Genomic DNA, 23,237 nt, shown 5'->3' with positions numbered 1-23,237 from the left:
CAGTGACGTCAGGTGATGATCATGACGTCACGTCAGTACATTCGGTACGAGGTACGGAAACGCGTACATCTAGCGTATGACACAGCTGTACATGTACGATGTTACAACGTGTGAAATACTGTGAATCGTTTGGATTTTTGAATGGCATGTTTGTTGCCTTTTTGGGCGTTTGGGACACATTTCCGACCTGTTGCTTTGTAGTTGCTTTGCTGTGGCGTGAATATCTTTCTCTCGCTGATGATCAACTCCAAAATCAGGGTGTCTGAGTCTTTCACGCCATCGCGACCTGATCGAATCAATTGCTGGTGAGACACTTCTCAATTTTTTAATTAATTGCCAATGATTTGAATTGTCCTACTCAAGCAGAGTATACTAGTACGTGCTTGTGGTGAAATGTCGTACTAGTATTGTATGTGCAGTTGTGGACACAGCATTGAAATTCAGTTGAAATGACCGGGACCAGTTCCCTAAATGTGTACAGTCATATCACTGTGTGGAGGTGCAGAAAGTTCATGCAACAAACACGAGCGTGACGAATGTGTTCCAAATATGCGAACGCACACATACATGGCCTTTTTGGGGCAAAATAGATCCATACACGTGGAAAAGGGTACATTTCCTGAACCCCGACTAGATGGAGTTGTAGTACTAGTAGTGTGTACCACATCCGTCCATCGCTGCATGCGTGCAGCGCCAAAAAAGGCCACACACCACGCCACTGCACTGCCATGGCATCACCGGCTGGGTGCACATTTTCTCGGACTCCAATGCCCCCTATACCACTACTGTGACTACTTCTCACACTCAAAGGCAGAACACGTTGAAAAAAAAACTCCGTTTTACAGGTCCTTGGCACGCACTTCTAAAAACAGTAGGGTCCCTGACGTTGATGTGATGCGAGGGAGAAGATGTACTTACATAATGCCGTTCCTGATTCCCAATCACACTCTGGCCTTTCCGTGCATGTCTCTCAATCTAGGCATTCCCAAGCACGTATCAATTGATATGTTTGTTGTCTATGCAATGGAGAGATGCATGCAGTATGTGGCTGAAGTAGGAAGGGCAAGCAAGGATCAGCTATAATGACACTGTGATGCCCGCATGTAGCACAATGCATGTCCTGAAGTAGAGGCATATGCAGATGTCCGAGTATCTTGCCAATACCGCAATACGCCATGTATTGGGCTGCTTTGGGCACACGGACAATATGTAATGGGCAACAAGACGGAGAAGTGGAAACATCCTGAGCGTAGAAGGTGCAGAGCTAGCTTGAAGTGAAAGCCTGTGGAGCAGGCGGGGATGAGGACAGTTAGTGCGATTGCGATGCTAGGCCGTGATCCCAGTCTATGCAAGCCAGGAGGACATCAAAGCACAGAAGGTGTGCTATGTTTAGTTGTGCCATGGTAGCCGTCGGTCTGTCCTTGAGTTGAGCATCGGATCAGTAGGCTAGTCCTACAGCAGCTCGGCCACCATTGTGGCAAGCGACTGAATTGCTATACTGCCATCCTGCCTTGACATCTACCATCACGTAACTAATAGATGCAGTAGATACATGCATGTGGTATGGACAGTGTACTGGTTTCATCCCTCATTTCTTCGTGCCGACTGCTGGCATCTCCATATTCTCCGGTCCTGTAGAGCGAATCAATTTCTACTCGTCGGCAGGCAGGCATAGTGTGATGGTCCAAGACCATGATTGAGGAAAACATGGGTGCAGTGAATGGGATTTTCGGTCTTCGACCACTTGCTGGTGAGCTGATCTACTCACCTCCCACCGCTTTAGGAGCTGCATCTGTGCCTTGATCCTTGAAGGGTGGTGGCGTTCCTACGGATGCGGAAAACTCGGCCTCTAGCCTAGTCTGACGCGAACCGTGAAATTTCATCGGTACCAAGACAAGGACTTATTCGGCGATGTACTGTACAAGCAGAAATATTCGCCGGGAAATTAATTTCGTCATTTTCGTCCAAAGAGTTTTCGGCCTAAATTTATTGCAGGACTCAATGCCGATTTGTCTAGCCTTTTTTCACTGCGTTTCAGCATTCATGGACGAAAAATATCTACCAGGCAAACTGTCTTTCTTTGGAGTTGGACGAAATTATTCACTGACTGACTTTTCTGCCTGTACAGTACATGTACATGCGTTGTACTCTGACAATCCACATCTGAACATGTCAACAGGCATTGAAATAAAGGCTTTGATAGTTTTATGGTAATTGCCACTCGCAGGTTTGTCTGACTAACTGCACCACGTTTCTTCATGGTTTCCCTTTTCTGTGTTTGTTATATAGCCAGAGAGCTGAAGCAGTTCTCACACGCAAAGATGATGCGTGAATCGGGCAGAAAGAGACGGGCCCGCGATAGGGTGTCCGAAGCAGATCCACCGACAGTCAGCTGCTGCATGTTCATTTTATTCGAGGTCAGTAGACGCAGATGATGTGTTAGTGCCTGTGCAAAGACAAGTGACTGTTGTGTGTGATGTGTGGTGCCTGTGACTTGAGCCATTGACGAGTAAGTTTATGTCTGCTACTCTTACTGGAGAAGTTCTGCACGCGTGCTGTATGCCAGCATATGTACTTTAGTTTTGTTATGCTTTCAACACTTGCAAGAGCCCTTCTTTCTGGCGGCTAAGAGCCGAACACGGTGAGCGGAACTTGAAAGCCATGATTACTGGCTGGCTGGTGTATTCACAATCACAGTGTATACGGTTGAAGTGAACTTGCCTCGCAAAACCTTATGCCAGCAATATGGTGGAAAGATGTTGCGTACGAGTAGGTCCCATTGCTTCTCAGTTGATTGTGTTTCTAAGCTGGAAAAAATGGATTTAATAGGCACTAGTCTTTGACAAGATTGTGTTCTTGCTGTATGCGTGCGTGCGTGCGTGTGTGTGTGTGTGTGTGTGCACGCGCACGTGCGTGCGTGCACATGACTGTGTGTCACAGGCGCTGTGTTTCACGCCGTCGGTCATGTTGCTGGGCTGGGCCGTGTACTATGCCGGCGGTTTTGCATGGGATGGCAGTCACAAGCAGTTCAACTGGCATCCGTTCTGCATGTGCCTTGCTATGGCAACCTTCTTCTCTAATAGTAAGTGAGTGCTTGCTGGTGGACATACAGTGCTGCTCACTGAAATCCAGGCAAGTCTCAAACACAAGCCGAGCGTTGCACAGCCCTAGGCCTGCGAACACTAGCCTGTGAATGATGCAAGGCGCAAACTCGACTCACGCGACCGGATTTCATTGAGCAGTACTCTGTACATTGTTCAGCTGCTTGCACTGGGCATGGATAGTTCATGCTGTACACATGCGCCATGCGTATGACGACACTGGTGGGGATTCTACTGGGATGTGCAGCGTACATGGAACAGTTCTAGGTCAAGTTTTGACCAGTGAAATCCCCCCCTCCTGGAATAATTATAAAGCCGTGCTATGTTTGCGCGCACAGCCCGGTGTTGTTTTGGTGCTAGAGTGGTGCATCACCATGATCACGTGTTGCTGTTGTATGGACAAAGATGCTAGGGTTGTGCATCACACGTAGCTGTCGTATGGATGACGGCAAATATCACTGACCAGCACTCTACCATGCACAGAGAGTTCCGTTGGGAAATACACATACGCATTGACATAACTACCTACTGTCTTCGTTTGTCAGGTATCGTGGCATACAGGATATTTCCTTTCCACCGGCGGACACGCAAGTTCATCCACGCACTCATGCACCTGATGACACTGTTTGTTGCGCTCATTGGACTCACGGCAGTCTTCCTTAATCACCAGGTCAGTAGACTCAGCATACACCCTACATGCTGTCTGTGCTGGTGTGTTTGATGCTTCGCAGTAGGTTTGTGTTGCTGCACGCTGGCATACAACCAACCCCGCTTGCTCCCATGCTAAACAGTCCTGTATCTTGCCACTAGAATGCCAACGGTGCACAGCACATCTCCTAATTGTAGCTGTATAAAGGATGCAGTCTGCCGATGCGCTTCAACATGCAACTGCTGCATGCTTGCGTGTGTATTCTTACATACAAGTACACAGAAGTCAGGACAATGTGCTGCAACGCCGAGTTTCACGCAAAGTGATCATCAGGCAACAACGTCGGTCTGACTTCTGCAGGCGCGTAGCCCGCATGCATGGGGCACCGGGGAGGGGGGGGGGGGGGGGGGGGACGGGCACGTGCACCCCGTGAAAATTTCGACCTAGGTTCAGCATGCACATAATGACCATGAATGACATGCACCAAGCAATCCTACACATATGTGGCCAGCTACGTCCCTGGTCTGTACTAGAGAGCTCTGCTCCTGGGTGTTCAGTATTGTTTGAGCAGTGGCAGCCACCTCCTAGTTTGTATTCTTACGCATACAGTACTGTAGTATCTAGCAGACTCGGCGGAGGACGTTCAGGTTGGGTATAAGTCTGAGTTTCATGCCGCTAGGCAATTATCAGACAACTGATCATACGGTAGTATGTATAACTGTTTGTACAGTGGGGCTCACTTAGTACTGAGTACATCCTCTGATAAGACTTACCTTTGCTTAACTGACATTGTCCGGAGCATGACTGTATTGATCCATGCTTTGGTACTGACATTGTCCGGAGCATGAGTGTATTGATCCATGTTTAAAAGTATGTTAGGATAAGAAGTACCTCAGATACTTAACGTTAGTACACTTTCTTGCTGCCCAAGAGGGCACGTCTTATTAGTGTTCTACTGTACCTGTGTGCTGTCCTCTGTGATGCTCAGAGACAGTCAATACCCCACTTGTATAGCCTCCACAGCTGGTGCGGCCTAGCTGTTATCTGCTTAGCTGGCATGCAGGTAAAGTCTTCTCAATTCTTACAAATGCTTTGGCTCAGTTTGGGCAATCCATGAGTCTGAAGCTTGACGAGAGAGAGAGAGAGAGAGAGAGAGAGAGAGAGAGAGAGAGAGAGAGAGAGAGAGAGAGAGAGAGAGAGAGAGAGAGAGAGAGAGAGAGAGAGAGAGAGAGAGAGAGAGAGAGAGAAAGACAGGGAGAGACCACATCGCATTGCAACTGTGCTGTGCCAAATCCCTTGTCCAGAGGTTGTGCTTTTGAAACCAGATAAGCACAGAATATTGTCCGAGCACTTCCATTAATAAGGACCATTATGCAAGCACCTCCGGAACTGCTGCCCAGAAAGATAAAGATAATCAATGCTCGGTATCCACGTGGAGACCGAATATGGGACTCAGATTGATGTGTCCAGATGCAGTTCTTGCACTACTGTACCTCAATTCTATCCTCTCTTCTCTTTTCGAGATTAATGCTGTCACATTGTAGCAACTTCGCGGTGTGTTTCTTCCTGTCCTTTCTTGGCAGTGGTTGTGTGGATTACTGACATTCGTCTTTCCGCTGTTCTCGGCGGGAAAGCGAGCAGACTTCAAGCCCTGGCACGTACGAATAGGCCATCTGATCTTCTTTGGTGCCATCGCCACCTGCCTGATAGGAATCAATGAAAAGATGTCCTTTCTAGGAAAGTAAGTACATGTATTTGACGCTCTGCAATGTAGCTGCTCTGTTGTTGTTTTTAAGCAATGCGCGTGTTGGATTTTACTTTCCGGATCCAAGTTTGGAAACTCTCAAATGACTGGGGTGAGCGGATTGCGACCATGAAAGTGAGCGACTGGAATTTGTCTTGATATCTGTGCACTGCATTCGAATTCGTCATGAACTCGGCGCGCACTGCAATTGAAATGAAAACTATTGAAAATCATCTCCTCATGCTGATCAGTAAGACAGTGTGCCAGGTGCACTTTGGAGTGGTGAGAGTGCTCATCAAGTTCGTAAATTCTCACGGGAGGTTAGGGTCTGCATTTACTTCAGAATCGACTGATTGCATGGATGCTAACAACCGAATTAATATTTGTGCATTCGAACCGTGCATGCCTCGGATTAGTATTGTAGAATTGATGAAATCGTCTGTAATCAATGCCCCCATCGTGGGTGTTTCGCGCACTTGTGTCCTCTTTGTTTCTGCATGCGAGCCATGCAAAACCTACGCATACTGATGCATCACATTGGCCTATATTGTCTGGCCACGGGAAGGTGAAATAAAAAAATAAAAAATAAAATAAAAAAACACCTGTCAACTGGAATGGGTGGACTACACATTTGGCAGGCGGCAATTTCACAAAGCTGCAGATATCGCTCTGCTAACCCTCAGAACAGTTCTCAAGGTATCAAGTCCCACTGGTGTTTCATGACGTTCAAGAGTCAACATCTAGGGGAAGAAAGCTGTGGAACAGGCTCCAGCCCGACATCAGGAACATCCCACAGTACCAGCGATTCATGCGATCCCTCCCAGCACATGCTGCTTTTCAGTAATGCCCCTGCCCGCTGTATTATCATTTCCTTTACTGGCCTAACTGGCTTTTAATACTTCATTACCCACTCTACTCAGTATCATTACCTTCATTACCCACTCTACTCAGTATCATTACCTTCATTACCCACTCTACTCAGTATCATTACCTTCATTACCCACTCTACTCAGTATCATTACCTTCATTACCCACTCTACTCAGTATCATTACCTCATTACCCACTCTACTCAGTATCATTACCTCATTACCCACTCTACTCAGTATCATTACCTTCATTACCCACTCTACTCAGTATCATTACCCACTCTACTCAGTATCATTACCCACTCTACTCAGTATCATTACCCACTCTACTCAGTATCATTACCCACTCTACTCAGTATCATTACCCACTCTACTCAGTATCATTACCCACTCTACTCAGTATCATTACCCACTCTACTCAGTATCATTACCCACTCTACTCAGTATCATTACCCACTCTACTCAGTATCATTACCCACTCTACTCAGTATCATTACCCACTCTACTCAGTATCATTACCCACTCTACTCAGTATCATCACCCACTCTACTCAGTATCATTACCCACTCTACTCAGTATCATTACCCACTCTACTCAGTATCATTACCCACTCTACTCAGTATCATTACCCACTCTACTCAGTATCATTACCCACTCTACTCAGTATCATTACCCACTCTACTCAGTATCATTACCCACTCTACTCAGTATCATTACCCACTCTACTCAGTATCATTACCCACTCTACTCAGTATCATTACCCACTCTACTCAGTATCATTACCCACTCTACTCAGTATCATTACCCACTCTACTCAGTATCATTACCCACTCTACTCAGTATCATTACCCACTCTACTCAGTATCATTACCCACTCTACTCAGTATCATTACCCACTCTACTCAGTATCATTACCCACTCTACTCAGTATCATTACCCACTCTACTCAGTATCATTACCCACTCTACTCAGTATCATTACCCACTCTACTCAGTATCATTACCCACTCTACTCAGTATCATTACCCACTCTACTCAGTATCATTACCCACTCTACTCAGTATCATTACCCACTCTACTCAGTATCATTACCCACTCTACTCAGTATCATTACCCACTCTACTCAGTATCATTACCCACTCTACTCAGTATCATTACCCACTCTACTCAGTATCATTACCCACTCTACTCAGTATCATTACCCACTCTACTCAGTATCATCACCCACTCTACTCAGTATCATTACCCACTCTACTCAGTATCATTACCCACTCTACTCAGTATCATTACCCACTCTACTCAGTATCATTACCCACTCTACTCAGTATCATTACCCACTCTACTCAGTATCATTACCCACTCTACTCAGTATCATTACCCACTCTACTCAGTATCATTACCCACTCTACTCAGTATCATTACCCACTCTACTCAGTATCATTACCCACTCTACTCAGTATCATTACCCACTCTACTCAGTATCATTACCCACTCTACTCAGTATCATTACCCACTCTACTCAGTATCATTACCCACTCTACTCAGTATCATTACCCACTCTACTCAGTATCATTACCCACTCTACTCAGTATCATTACCCACTCTACTCAGTATCATTACCCACTCTACTCAGTATCATTACCCACTCTACTCAGTATCATTACCCACTCTACTCAGTATCATTACCCACTCTACTCAGTATCATTACCCACTCTACTCAGTATCATTACCCACTCTACTCAGTATCATTACCCACTCTACTCAGTATCATTACCCACTCTACTCAGTATCATTACCCACTCTACTCAGTATCATTACCCACTCTACTCAGTATCATTACCCACTCTACTCAGTATCATTACCCACTCTACTCAGTATCATTACCCACTCTACTCAGTATCATTACCCACTCTACTCAGTATCATTACCCACTCTACTCAGTATCATTACCCACTCTACTCAGTATCATTACCCACTCTACTCAGTATCATTACCCACTCTACTCAGTATCATTACCCACTCTACTCAGTATCATTACCCACTCTACTCAGTATCATTACCCACTCTACTCAGTATCATTACCCACTCTACTCAGTATCATTACCCACTCTACTCAGTATCATTACCCACTCTACTCAGTATCATTACCCACTCTACTCAGTATCATTACCCACTCTACTCAGTATCATTACCCACTCTACTCAGTATCATTACCCACTCTACTCAGTATCATTACCCACTCTACTCAGTATCATTACCCACTCTACTCAGTATCATTACCCACTCTACTCAGTATCATTACCCACTCTACTCAGTATCATTACCCACTCTACTCAGTATCATTACCCACTCTACTCAGTATCATTACCCACTCTACTCAGTATCATTACCCACTCTACTCAGTATCATTACCCACTCTACTCAGTATCATTACCCACTCTACTCAGTATCATTACCCACTCTACTCAGTATCATTACCCACTCTACTCAGTATCATTACCCACTCTACTCAGTATCATTACCCACTCTACTCAGTATCATTACCCACTCTACTCAGTATCATTACCCACTCTACTCAGTATCATTACCCACTCTACTCAGTATCAATGTCGTCTCGGAAGGTTGTGAACGAACTGCCTCTTCTATCCTCGCCACGCCACACCTCAAAACGAACTAGTCAGTGGTTTTTCTCTAGAGCTAGAGAGAGAGTTTTCATAGTTTACTTCCAGCGGCGACGGAAGAACTCATAATGGAGAACTAACACTGACAACGAATGTCTAACAACTGACGACGAACGTCGGACAACTGACTCTGACAACGAACGTCTGACAACTGACGACGACCGTCGGACAACTGACTCTGACAACGAACGTCTGACAACTGACAACGACCGTCGGACAACTGACGACGACATGGCAAAAGGAAAAACATGATATCAGAAATTGGTGCCCTCGTCAGCACAAAAGGTGGTGTACTCAGCACAAAAAGGTGCACGTGTCAACAACAAAGCAGCGCAGCAGCATGTACGGGTCAGCAACAAAGCAGCGCAGCAGCATGTACGGGTCAGCAGCACAGAGACACAAATACAGCAGCAGCTACGACGAAGAGACAACACGTGCAGCCACATGTACACACAGAGACACAAATACAGCAGCAGCTACGACGAAGAGATAACACGTGCAGGCGCAGGTACAACACTATCCCCTACCAAAAAAAGACATCCACTCCTGTGGATGGAAGCAAAAGTGAAGTGTATAAAAAACGGAAGAAGACAGACCGGAGAAGAAGACAGAAAGACAGGGGAAATGAAATATGAAGCAACATAAACAGGCGACAATAAAACACAAAAGAGGTGGGCCACAACTGTTGAACGCATGACGAGTAGGCCAGGAGGGTTAACACCAGTCGGGAGCCCCGCAAAACTGTGCACCATCAACGGAACCTGCAAGCAACAGATTTTTGCAGAGGACCCCGGCTGGCGAGCTGTTCGACCTGTGTTTGTCCCTTTGGATCTTTTATTCTTAGAACAGCACCAACCTAGTACGCCACCCATCCACCAGTCATGACAAAACAAAAGTACAAATGCATGAGAAAACAGGTTATGCCGACGGACCCAGCGACGCTTCCAGGAGCGGCGAGACCGACAGTACGCACCGACCGAGAAGAAGACTGGGGCAGCAGGACGCACACTGGCCGGCTGTCCGAAAACCGATGGCGCTACAGAAACTCCGAGAATCACAGGACACACACAGAAAGAGAGAAGGACTGACGCAAACATCTCAGCCATCACCAAAAATCAGAAAAGCACACGAAGGAAGGGAAGAACAGCCAGGAAGAACACGTCAATTGAAACAGGAGCAATTAATCAGTGAGGACACCATTGAGGACACACAAACAAATCGGTTACCAATACGCAAAAGATAATGAAGAAAAACCACAGGGCGCTACCCTGAATAACCACAGGTCTCTAACCTGAAAAAACCCACAGGGATTGAACCTGAAAAAAACCACAGGGATTGAACCTGAAAACCCGCAGGGATCGAACCTGAATAACACGGAACTTATAGTACATCCGCTCACAAAACCGAAAAACCGAAGAAAAAAAACTGTCCGGCACCGACTGGGACGCACAAGGGCCAGCCAGCAACACACGGAAACCATAACACCCGCAAGGCAAACCGATACAAAAAAGCGCAGGATCCCTGCAGACCACCAAGCAGACCGTGGCTCACCATGATCAGACGCCCACCCAGACGAACTAGAGAAACCCACATGCCGAAACACAATTATTACAAAACCATACGCTCACAAACAAAATTCAACCTGGATCAAGAACGAGAATCCTACATGAAGTTCACACCTCCCACCAAACCGGAAGCCAACAGCTTTCCTACTTTGTTGACAGTGCATGACCGAGCCTGACAACGCTCTACACCATGTACACAGAACATGGAGAAACTACTACTAAAACGGTAAAAACACGAAACAAAACAATATGGATCGACTACATACGAGGCAGCACCTCGAGAACGTTCAGGTGGACATCTAAACAAATCACGCGACACAGTCACACTATCGGAGCAGTCCGACGGCAACTCCGTGACAAGCACAAGTGCACAACACAAGACGAGATCAAAGCTACCCATGCTGAATGCACGACGAACATGCAAACACAAGTAATTCCAGATTCGAACGAGTAGCGCACGCACAGAAGTTTGAAATTTTCATACACAACAGTACAGTACGAGGCGTACAGGGTAGTCAGAGCAACACAACTAACACAACGGGGCGAACTTCCAACGAGCAGCAAGACTACACTATACTGTACTACGACTCGAGTACGAGTACACACTCGAACACAAGAGAACAAGGTTCCACGGGACCCGAGTCACCCGACGCAAAACAATTATTTGAAAATTCGAAATCGAATACAAGGTACGGCAACACATTACGCATAGCAGAGCAGACAATTACAAAGGCATGCTCACCTGAGTAGGAGCTCCGAGGATCTAGGAAAGGGTTGAACAGACGCAGCAAAGCGGAGCCATGGCGAGAACGCGAAGAGGAAAACGAAAAACACCGGCCGGAGAGCGACGAGCTTCAGGGTCGTGGGTTCGATTAGTTGGGCGCCAAATGTCGTCTCGGAAGGTTGAGAACGAACTGCCTCTTCTATCCTCGCCACGCCACACCTCAAAACGAACTAGTCAGTGGTTTTTCTCTAGAGCTAGAGAGAGAGTTTTCATAGTTTACTTCCAGCGGCGACGGAAGAACTCATAATGGAGAACTAACACTGACAACGAATGTCTAACAACTGACGACGAACGTCGGACAACTGACTCTGACAACGAACGTCTGACAACTGACGACGACCGTCGGACAACTGACTCTGACAACGAACGTCTGACAACTGACAACGACCGTCGGACAACTGACGACGACATGGCAAAAGGAAAAACATGATATCAGAAATTGGTGCCCTCGTCAGCGCAAAAGGTGGTGTACTCAGCACAAAAAGGTGCACGTGTCAACAACAAAGCAGCGCAGCAGCATGTACGGGTCAGCAACAAAGCAGCGCAGCAGCATGTACGGGTCAGCAGCACAGAGACACAAATACAGCAGCAGCTACGACGAAGAGACAACACGTGCAGCCACATGTACACACAGAGACACAAATACAGCAGCAGCTACGACGAAGAGATAACACGTGCAGGCGCAGGTACAACATCATTACCCACTCTACTCAGTATCATTACCCACTCTACTCAGTATCATTACCCACTCTACTCAGTATCATTACCCACTCTACTCAGTATCATTACCCACTCTACTCAGTATCATTACCCACTCTACTCAGTATCATTACCCACTCTACTCAGTATCATTACCCACTCTACTCAGTATCATTACCCACTCTACTCAGTATCATTACCCACTCTACTCAGTATCATTACCCACTCTACTCAGTATCATTACCCACTCTACTCAGTATCATTACCCACTCTACTCAGTATCATTACCCACTCTACTCAGTATCATTACCCACTCTACTCAGTATCATTACCCACTCTACTCAGTATCATTACCCACTCTACTCAGTATCATTACCCACTCTACTCAGTATCATTACCCACTCTACTCAGTATCATTACCCACTCTACTCAGTATCATTACCCACTCTACTCAGTATCATTACCCACTCTACTCAGTATCATTACCCACTCTACTCAGTATCATTACCCACTCTACTCAGTATCATTACCCACTCTACTCAGTATCATTACCCACTCTACTCAGTATCATTACCCACTCTACTCAGTATCATTACCCACTCTACTCAGTATCATTACCCACTCTACTCAGTATCATTACCCACTCTACTCAGTATCATTACCCACTCTACTCAGTATCATTACCCACTCTACTCAGTATCATTACCCACTCTACTCAGTATCATTACCCACTCTACTCAGTATCATTACCCACTCTACTCAGTATCATTACCCACTCTACTCAGTATCATTACCCACTCTACTCAGTATCATTACCCACTCTACTCAGTATCATTACCCACTCTACTCAGTATCATTACCCACTCTACTCAGTATCATTACCCACTCTACTCAGTATCATTACCCACTCTACTCAGTATCATTACCCACTCTACTCAGTATCATTACCCACTCTACTCAGTATCATTACCCACTCTACTCAGTATCATTACCCACTCTACTCAGTATCATTACCCACTCTACTCAGTATCATTACCCACTCTACTCAGTATCATTACCCACTCTACTCAGTATCATTACCCACTCTACTCAGTATCATTACCCACTCTACTCAGTATCATTACCCACTCTACTCAGTATCATTACCCACTCTACTCAGTATCATTACCCACTCTACTCAGTATCATTACCCACTCTACTCAGTATCATTACCCACTCTACTCAGTATCATTACCCACTCTACTCAGTATCATTACCCACTCTACTCAGTATCATTACCCACTCTACTCAGTATCATTACCCACTCTACTCAGTATCATTACCCACTCTACTCAGTATCATTACCCACTCTACTCAGTATCATTACCCACTCTACTCAGTATCATTACCCACTCTACTCAGTATCATTACCCACTCTACTCAGTATCATTACCCACTCTACTCAGTATCAATGTCGTCTCGGAAGGTTGTGAACGAACTGCCTCTTCTATCCTCGCCACGCCACACCTCAAAACGAACTAGTCAGTGGTTTTTCTCTAGAGCTAGAGAGAGAGTTTTCATAGTTTACTTCCAGCGGCGACGGAAGAACTCATAATGGAGAACTAACACTGACAACGAATGTCTAACAACTGACGACGAACGTCGGACAACTGACTCTGACAACGAACGTCTGACAACTGACGACGACCGTCGGACAACTGACTCTGACAACGAACGTCTGACAACTGACAACGACCGTCGGACAACTGACGACGACATGGCAAAAGGAAAAACATGATATCAGAAATTGGTGCCCTCGTCAGCACAAAAGGTGGTGTACTCAGCACAAAAAGGTGCACGTGTCAACAACAAAGCAGCGCAGCAGCATGTACGGGTCAGCAACAAAGCAGCGCAGCAGCATGTACGGGTCAGCAGCACAGAGACACAAATACAGCAGCAGCTACGACGAAGAGACAACACGTGCAGCCACATGTACACACAGAGACACAAATACAGCAGCAGCTACGACGAAGAGATAACACGTGCAGGCGCAGGTACAACACTATCCCCTACCAAAAAAAGACATCCACTCCTGTGGATGGAAGCAAAAGTGAAGTGTATAAAAAACGGAAGAAGACAGACCGGAGAAGAAGACAGAAAGACAGGGGAAATGAAATATGAAGCAACATAAACAGGCGACAATAAAACACAAAAGAGGTGGGCCACAACTGTTGAACGCATGACGAGTAGGCCAGGAGGGTTAACACCAGTCGGGAGCCCCGCAAAACTGTGCACCATCAACGGAACCTGCAAGCAACAGATTTTTGCAGAGGACCCCGGCTGGCGAGCTGTTCGACCTGTGTTTGTCCCTTTGGATCTTTTATTCTTAGAACAGCACCAACCTAGTACGCCACCCATCCACCAGTCATGACAAAACAAAAGTACAAATGCATGAGAAAACAGGTTATGCCGACGGACCCAGCGACGCTTCCAGGAGCGGCGAGACCGACAGTACGCACCGACCGAGAAGAAGACTGGGGCAGCAGGACGCACACTGGCCGGCTGTCCGAAAACCGATGGCGCTACAGAAACTCCGAGAATCACAGGACACACACAGAAAGAGAGAAGGACTGACGCAAACATCTCAGCCATCACCAAAAATCAGAAAAGCACACGAAGGAAGGGAAGAACAGCCAGGAAGAACACGTCAATTGAAACAGGAGCAATTAATCAGTGAGGACACCATTGAGGACACACAAACAAATCGGTTACCAATACGCAAAAGATAATGAAGAAAAACCACAGGGCGCTACCCTGAATAACCACAGGTCTCTAACCTGAAAAAACCCACAGGGATTGAACCTGAAAAAAACCACAGGGATTGAACCTGAAAACCCGCAGGGATCGAACCTGAATAACACGGAACTTATAGTACATCCGCTCACAAAACCGAAAAACCGAAGAAAAAAAACTGTCCGGCACCGACTGGGACGCACAAGGGCCAGCCAGCAACACACGGAAACCATAACACCCGCAAGGCAAACCGATACAAAAAAGCGCAGGATCCCTGCAGACCACCAAGCAGACCGTGGCTCACCATGATCAGACGCCCACCCAGACGAACTAGAGAAACCCACATGCCGAAACACAATTATTACAAAACCATACGCTCACAAACAAAATTCAACCTGGATCAAGAACGAGAATCCTACATGAAGTTCACACCTCCCACCAAACCGGAAGCCAACAGCTTTCCTACTTTGTTGACAGTGCATGACCGAGCCTGACAACGCTCTACACCATGTACACAGAACATGGAGAAACTACTACTAAAACGGTAAAAACACGAAACAAAACAATATGGATCGACTACATACGAGGCAGCACCTCGAGAACGTTCAGGTGGACATCTAAACAAATCACGCGACACAGTCACACTATCGGAGCAGTCCGACGGCAACTCCGTGACAAGCACAAGTGCACAACACAAGACGAGATCAAAGCTACCCATGCTGAATGCACGACGAACATGCAAACACAAGTAATTCCAGATTCGAACGAGTAGCGCACGCACAGAAGTTTGAAATTTTCATACACAACAGTACAGTACGAGGCGTACAGGGTAGTCAGAGCAACACAACTAACACAACGGGGCGAACTTCCAACGAGCAGCAAGACTACACTATACTGTACTACGACTCGAGTACGAGTACACACTCGAACACAAGAGAACAAGGTTCCACGGGACCCGAGTCACCCGACGCAAAACAATTATTTGAAAATTCGAAATCGAATACAAGGTACGGCAACACATTACGCATAGCAGAGCAGACAATTACAAAGGCATGCTCACCTGAGTAGGAGCTCCGAGGATCTAGGAAAGGGTTGAACAGACGCAGCAAAGCGGAGCCATGGCGAGAACGCGAAGAGGAAAACGAAAAACACCGGCCGGAGAGCGACGAGCTTCAGGGTCGTGGGTTCGATTAGTTGGGCGCCAAATGTCGTCTCGGAAGGTTGAGAACGAACTGCCTCTTCTATCCTCGCCACGCCACACCTCAAAACGAACTAGTCAGTGGTTTTTCTCTAGAGCTAGAGAGAGAGTTTTCATAGTTTACTTCCAGCGGCGACGGAAGAACTCATAATGGAGAACTAACACTGACAACGAATGTCTAACAACTGACGACGAACGTCGGACAACTGACTCTGACAACGAACGTCTGACAACTGACGACGACCGTCGGACAACTGACTCTGACAACGAACGTCTGACAACTGACAACGACCGTCGGACAACTGACGACGACATGGCAAAAGGAAAAACATGATATCAGAAATTGGTGCCCTCGTCAGCGCAAAAGGTGGTGTACTCAGCACAAAAAGGTGCACGTGTCAACAACAAAGCAGCGCAGCAGCATGTACGGGTCAGCAACAAAGCAGCGCAGCAGCATGTACGGGTCAGCAGCACAGAGACACAAATACAGCAGCAGCTACGACGAAGAGACAACACGTGCAGCCACATGTACACACAGAGACACAAATACAGCAGCAGCTACGACGAAGAGATAACACGTGCAGGCGCAGGTACAACATCATTACCCACTCTACTCAGTATCATTACCCACTCTACTCAGTATCATTACCCACTCTACTCAGTATCATTACCCACTCTACTCAGTATCATTACCCACTCTACTCAGTATCATTACCCACTCTACTCAGTATCATTACCCACTCTACTCAGTATCATTACCCACTCTACTCAGTATCATTACCCACTCTACTCAGTATCATTACCCACTCTACTCAGTATCATTACCCACTCTACTCAGTATCATTACCCACTCTACTCAGTATCATTACCCACTCTACTCAGTATCATTACCCACTCTACTCAGTATCATTACCCACTCTACTCAGTATCATTACCCACTCTACTCAGTATCATTACCCACTCTACTCAGTATCATTACCCACTCTACTCAGTATCATTACCCACTCTACTCAGTATCATTACCCACTCTACTCAGTATCATTACCCACTCTACTCAGTATCATTACCCACTCTACTCAGTATCATTACCCACTCTACTCAGTATCATTACCCACTCTACTCAGTATCATTACCCACTCTACTCAGTATCATTACCCACTCTACTCAGTATCATTACCCACTCTACTCAGTATCATTACCCACTCTACTCAGTATCATTACCCACTCTACTCAGTATCATTACCCACTCTACTCAGTATCATTACCCACTCTACTCAGTATCATTACCCACTCTACTCAGTATCATTACCCACTCTACTCAGTATCATTACCCACTCTACTCAGTATCATTACCCACTCTACTCAGTATCATTACCCACTCTACTCAGTATCATTACCCACTCTACTCAGTATCATTACCCACTCTACTCAGTATCATTACCCACTCTACTCAGTATCATTACCCACTCTACTCAGTATCATTACCCACTCTACTCAGTATCATTACCCACTCTACTCAGTATCATTACCCACTCTACTCAGTATCATTACCCACTCTACTCAGTATCATTACCCACTCTACTCAGTATCATTACCCACTCTACTCAGTATCATTACCCACTCTACTCAGTATCATTACCCACTCTACTCAGTATCATTACCCACTCTACTCAGTATCATTACCCACTCTACTCAGTATCATTACCCACTCTACTCAGTATCATTACCCACTCTACTCAGTATCATTACCCACTCTACTCAGTATCATTACCCACTCTACTCAGTATCATTACCCACTCTACTCAGTATCATTACCCACTCTACTCAGTATCATTACCCACTCTACTCAGTATCATTACCCACTCTACTCAGTATCATTACCCACTCTACTCAGTATCATTACCCACTCTACTCAGTATCATTACCCACTCTACTCAGTATCATTACCCACTCTACTCAGTATCATTACCCACTCTACTCAGTATCATTACCCACTCTACTCAGTATCATTACCCACTCTACTCAGTATCATTACCCACTCTACTCAGTATCATTACCCACTCTACTCAGTATCATTACCCACTCTACTCAGTATCATTACCCACTCTACTCAGTATCATTACCCACTCTACTCAGTATCATTACCCACTCTACTCAGTATCATTACCCACTCTACTCAGTATCATTACCCACTCTACTCAGTATCATTACCCACTCTACTCAGTATCATTACCCACTCTACTCAGTATCATTACCCACTCTACTCAGTATCATTACCCACTCTACTCAGTATCATTACCCACTCTACTCAGTATCATTACCCACTCTACTCAGTATCATTACCCACTCTACTCAGTATCATTACCCACTCTACTCAGTATCATTACCCACTCTACTCAGTATCATTACCCACTCTACTCAGTATCATTACCCACTCTACTCAGTATCATTACCCACTCTACTCAGTATCATTACCCACTCTACTCAGTATCATTACCCACTCTACTCAGTATCATTACCCACTCTACTCAGTATCATTACCCACTCTACTCAGTATCATTACCCACTCTACTCAGTATCATTACCCACTCTACTCAGTATCATTACCCACTCTACTCAGTATCATTACCCACTCTACTCAGTATCATTACCCACTCTACTCAGTATCATTACCCACTCTACTCAGTATCATTACCCACTCTACTCAGTATCATTACCCACTCTACTCAGTTCATTACCTTCATTGGCCTTTTATACTTTATTCTCCTTTTTAGTCGATATCATGTAATTAGGCAAATTTGCCTGTTTGTTCTTCGACTCTAAATATACAAACAAACAAAAAAGCTACCATTCAAGAAGTTTTTGCCACTTGACCTTGCCGTTTGGCGTGTTCTTCCCTCCACTTGGAGCTTCAGTTGTGTTTTGGAATGAAGAGAAGGGTATTTTCAAGCTGATGCGAGCGACACTAAGAGTTTTTGATTTTGAGGCACCGTTTGAGGAAAATCAAGTTCATGTCACCCTTCTAGAAGTCAGAGAGGGATAGGAAAGTTGTCTTTGTAGCCATTAGCCGATTTTTGTTGCCAACTCGTCTACTTCCGTGGGATACAGAGAATTTCCGCTGGGTCTGGCTGGTACGTTTGTGAAACATGTGCATGCATGTAGCATTCGTAATGTAGTTGTCCGCGGCCGTTCTGTTTTGGTGGATCTGTAGTTCCAAGTTACTTGCCAGTCTTCTTGCCCTATTGTTGGCCTGGCTTTGGTTCATGGCGACATAACCACTTGTGATGGGGTTTTTCTGGTGTCAATTTGCTTGTTAACAACCATGCCACTGTCCCCTTCCCCCTCTCTTTCAGTTTCTCTCTCCCAGCCATTTCCAGCAGCAGAGTGGTATGCTGATATTGTGCCGGAATTAATCCTGTCGAGTGTGGTCTCTGTTTTCTTTGCAACAGTCATACTCACACGCATTCCGATGGCGAAACAATTCTCTCAGACCTGACAGCGAAGCATCACAAGCCCGCCATGCGCTATAGTGACCTGCCCAACGAGGCAGTGCTGTGTAACGTCATCGGCATGATACTAGTCTTACTCGCGGGAGTCGTCTTTAGCATTTCATCGCAGCCGGACTACACCAGTGGTGAGAAGATGCGCGGATTCCAGCTTGTGTCTTCCGGCTGATCTCCGTGGAGTGCTTTTTTTCTATGCACTGTGTTGAACTTAGCCCCCTCCCCCCTCTCCCCACGTAGGAGGAACCAACTCCATGCACTGTGTTGAGTTTCTGCCGTATCCATGTATTGATGTAGATCATGATCTTGTATTCACTTTGTTTCCGGCATGTCTTGTTTCCGGCATATTTTCTGTCATCATTGAACACGCATGCAGCGCATCATGAGATTTTATTCAGGCCTAGCTCTTCTGCACACATCACGCCTGCACACAACAACCCCCAAGCTATGCTATTATTCTCGCATCAGCCGCCTATAAACACGTCATGGCCGTGCTATGCGCGTGTATGGTGTTAACTTATCACTGTTCAAACATAAGTATCCACCTCCGACACGGAGTACATTTTCTTCATCATGCGCACCGCAAGCTCCGCACTATTTTTTTTATACTTGTTCAATACTCCTCCACCCCAAGCTTATAACCGAGACCGTGCTTATACTTTTTCAACTCATTACCTCTTGCCCAGACTAACACTTCACATGGTGTTAGCTCAGAAATCAAATTTCCCATGCTATGGCTTGCTAGATTAGGTGATTCTTCCTATCTGTTCAAGGACTGAAATAATTGTCTGCAAACCAGTTTAATGTTTTGTCAAGAATCCACAACCCCAGTGGTTATGTACTGTTAGTATTGGGGCATCACAGTCTCCGAGCATGCCGCCACAAGGAAGCACTGCGCTTTATATGATGGAGACTGTGCTGGTAGTACTTTTAAAACGACTCCTAGAATTGCGTCTATAATCATGGTAATAGACTGTCTTGTGGTACTGACAGTCTGTGCTGGTCAGAGAAACTTGTCCGCATGAAGTACCCAGACTGCCGGGCGTTGCATAGGCTAGCACTACAAACACTGCATGCATGCCTAAGTTGCAAAGGATGCGCAGGCATTCTTATTACGGAGGATTAGCAAGACGAAATTCGCGTTCGCGTTCGCTCTCCAAAGAAAGTCGAACTCAGTGACGGAATTCGCGTTATGAGAAGGATTAGCAAACAAGCACATGCATGATTATCCATATAAAAATCGCTCTGTGAGCGGTTCTGAAAAACCTTTACTGGTACTGCCCCGTCGTAAAAGTAAGAAATTAGAACTGGCCCATTGTCCCCCCAAATGCGAACTGATCCACCTAAATCGCGAATGACGGGACCCGAACGCACCAGTAGCACGAGGTCGGGAGGGCACAGGATCACGGCAATTATCATAGGGTAACACCAGTAGTAGCAGTAGAATTTATTATTTTGATAGGGAAGCCTACCGCTAGTACAGTACATGGCCTATGGTCGACCGGTCCGGACCAACGTCCCCATCTGCATCCACAGGTAGGAACCTCGTGCTACTGGTGCGTTCGGGTCCCGTCATTCGCGATTTAGGTGGATCAGTTCGCATTTGGGGGGACAATGGGCCAGTTCTAATTTCTTACTTTTACGACGGGGCAGTACCAGTAAAGGTTTTTCAGAACCGCTCACAGAGCGATTTTTATATGGATAATTTCAGCTCTTTTTCCGTTCCCTCCCCACCCCAACCCCGAAGGTAAACATGATGACCACGCGCGCGATGTACTGTATGTAGCCATGCGACTGCAATAACACACTGATACATACCAGCCCTCCCCGCCTCGCTACCCCGCACACAGATACACAAACATGTGTATGCACACGGCACACACACGTGGCTACGCACACATACGCACATGCACACGACACAAACAGGAAATTCTTCATGTATAATGCCATGCAAAGCAGTGGCCACCGTACTTGAGGAAGTCAGTTGTGAAACAAAAATAATTCAACTACAGCGTGTAGACAAGCTGACGGCCAAAGCAGAACATAGCAAACATGACATTTGCCCAAGGATTGCAGTTTGCAGACCATGCCATGGAAGCAGCGAATACAGAATGTAATATCATACAAAGTGACAAGCAAGGACGTGACCATCATACACCAGAAACTTGCAGAAAGTCACATATCCAACAGATAGAGAAGTGAACAGCAATCTGATACAGCCCACACAGGACAAAGCGGACCTGATACTCGTCCCAGGATCGCAAGTGGCAAACCCTTTTCAATGCATAACATGCAGGTGTACGTTAGACGCATGAACATCTGACCGTGTCGCCAGCATACAATGTCATCACATGTTTACCCCACAAGTCTCACACATGCACAGTAGAAGCACAATGAAAGCAATGGAAAAGTACAATGTGGTTGCTGAAGCATCTTCACACTTCAAATTCAGACTTCAATGTGGTCGTCACGGGATGATATACCTGCAAGATACAAGTGATGAAGAAAGAAAGCAGAAGGTCGTGAGGTAGGCTATGAGACACCACAAACGGTTCACCTACATATCTGTTCAGGGCTAGTGCACTCACACGGAGAATTGTCATAATCGAGCATTTCCCAAACTGAGAAGTGCAATGAAATCCACTTGCATGCACAGGAGCAATTTTGCAATATTATGATGCGCAATTCGACACGATCTGCGATGCTGCGTGCGATGTGCCCTGCTGTCATGATAGTGACAGTCACCGCGGTATGTTTTGTCAACGTCGCCCATGCACTCTTCTGTCAAGTCCAAAGTGCTCACATACTTGGCAATGTTTTTGCAGTGATTAACTTTTATCCTAGTTATGTCATGGGTAACTTTAATGAAGTACCCGCAGGCCTTGTCGATCTGCACATCGTCCACTCTCTCATGTACTTGGCCTGCTTTGTCTGTGTATCCATTTCATGTGCGATCCACAAAATCGACTAGACATTGGGTGCAATACGCTCTCTACCTGAAGACGTTCTTCTGGCGACATCTCGCCATGTACTTGGCCTGGCTTTGTCTGTGTATCCATTTCATGTTCGATCAACAAAATCTCAATGCACTACAGAGACTAGACAGTGGGTGCAATACGCTCTCTATCTGAAGACGTGAACCATTAAATTTTTTGGAAAAGTTATACGTACACCTGAAACGTAATGAAGTACAGGAATAGAGAGAGTGACTACAATACGCTCTCGACCTGATATAGTGATAACGTGAGTACAAGACACTCTCCACCTGATAACGTGTTAGAAGGTAACATGTCTACAGTCCCACCGTACCCTGCCGACACGACTGTAGACCATTACATTTTTTTGAGAAGTTATACGTACACCTTAAACGTAATGAAGTACAGGAATAGAGAGAGTGACTACAATACGCTCTCGACCTGATAACGTGAGTACAAGACACTCTCCACCTGATAACGTGTTAGTAGAAGGTAACAGGTCTACAGTCCCACCGTACCCTTCATCATTCCTCATTCATCATCGCGCGATACCCTGGCACACACTGGCAACATATCAATGGGGTGCCTTACCGTCGTCTAGAGGAGACGTCTTCGCAGCAATATTTTCCCTCCTGCGCATTCAGTCGCCGACGCGACAGCGTTCACGGGGCCGTTCCAGTTGCGGAAGACATTCGATTCA

The 23,237-nt window shown here is 46.0% G+C and overlaps 1 protein-coding gene across 2 annotated transcripts; it reads left to right on the top strand.

Annotated features, from left to right (window-relative positions):
• The first annotated feature begins 123 nt into the window (after positions 1 to 123).
• On the top strand, positions 124 to 20,366 carry LOC135814107 (uncharacterized). 2 transcript variants are annotated; one of them, XM_065327171.1, is made up of 7 exons: positions 124 to 305; positions 2,294 to 2,417; positions 2,941 to 3,082; positions 3,647 to 3,771; positions 4,739 to 4,813; positions 5,334 to 5,491; positions 19,509 to 20,366. In XM_065327171.1, exons 2-7 carry the CDS (start codon positions 2,322 to 2,324, stop codon positions 19,732 to 19,734), a joined length of 822 nt encoding a protein of 273 aa, XP_065183243.1. In that variant the 5' UTR covers positions 124 to 305; positions 2,294 to 2,321; the 3' UTR covers positions 19,735 to 20,366. The 2 variants fall into 2 exon arrangements, with proteins under 2 accessions (XP_065183243.1, XP_065183242.1); XM_065327170.1 differs by having other exon boundaries at positions 2,290 to 2,417.
• The last annotated feature ends 2,871 nt before the right edge of the window (positions 20,367 to 23,237 follow it).

The sequence above is a fragment of the Sycon ciliatum genome, chromosome 4 (assembly GCF_964019385.1).
Source record: "Sycon ciliatum chromosome 4, ocSycCili1.1, whole genome shotgun sequence".
NCBI classification, from domain to species: domain Eukaryota; kingdom Metazoa; phylum Porifera; class Calcarea; order Leucosolenida; family Sycettidae; genus Sycon; species Sycon ciliatum.
The sequence above is the reverse complement of the archived record's forward strand: the minus strand, read 5'-3'. Positions and strand labels throughout refer to the sequence as shown.

Excerpts from the sequence above, each read along its gene's own strand:
- LOC135814107 (XM_065327171.1), top strand. The coding sequence starts at position 2,322 with ATGATGCGTGAATCGGGCAGAAAGAGACGGGCCCGCGATAGGGTGTCC. Across the intron at positions 2,418-2,940 it reads GCATGTTCATTTTATTCGAG|GCGCTGTGTTTCACGCCGTC; the intron begins GTCAGTAGACGC and ends TGTGTGTCACAG. Across the intron at positions 3,772-4,738 it reads CAGTCTTCCTTAATCACCAG|AGACAGTCAATACCCCACTT; the intron begins GTCAGTAGACTC and ends TGTGATGCTCAG.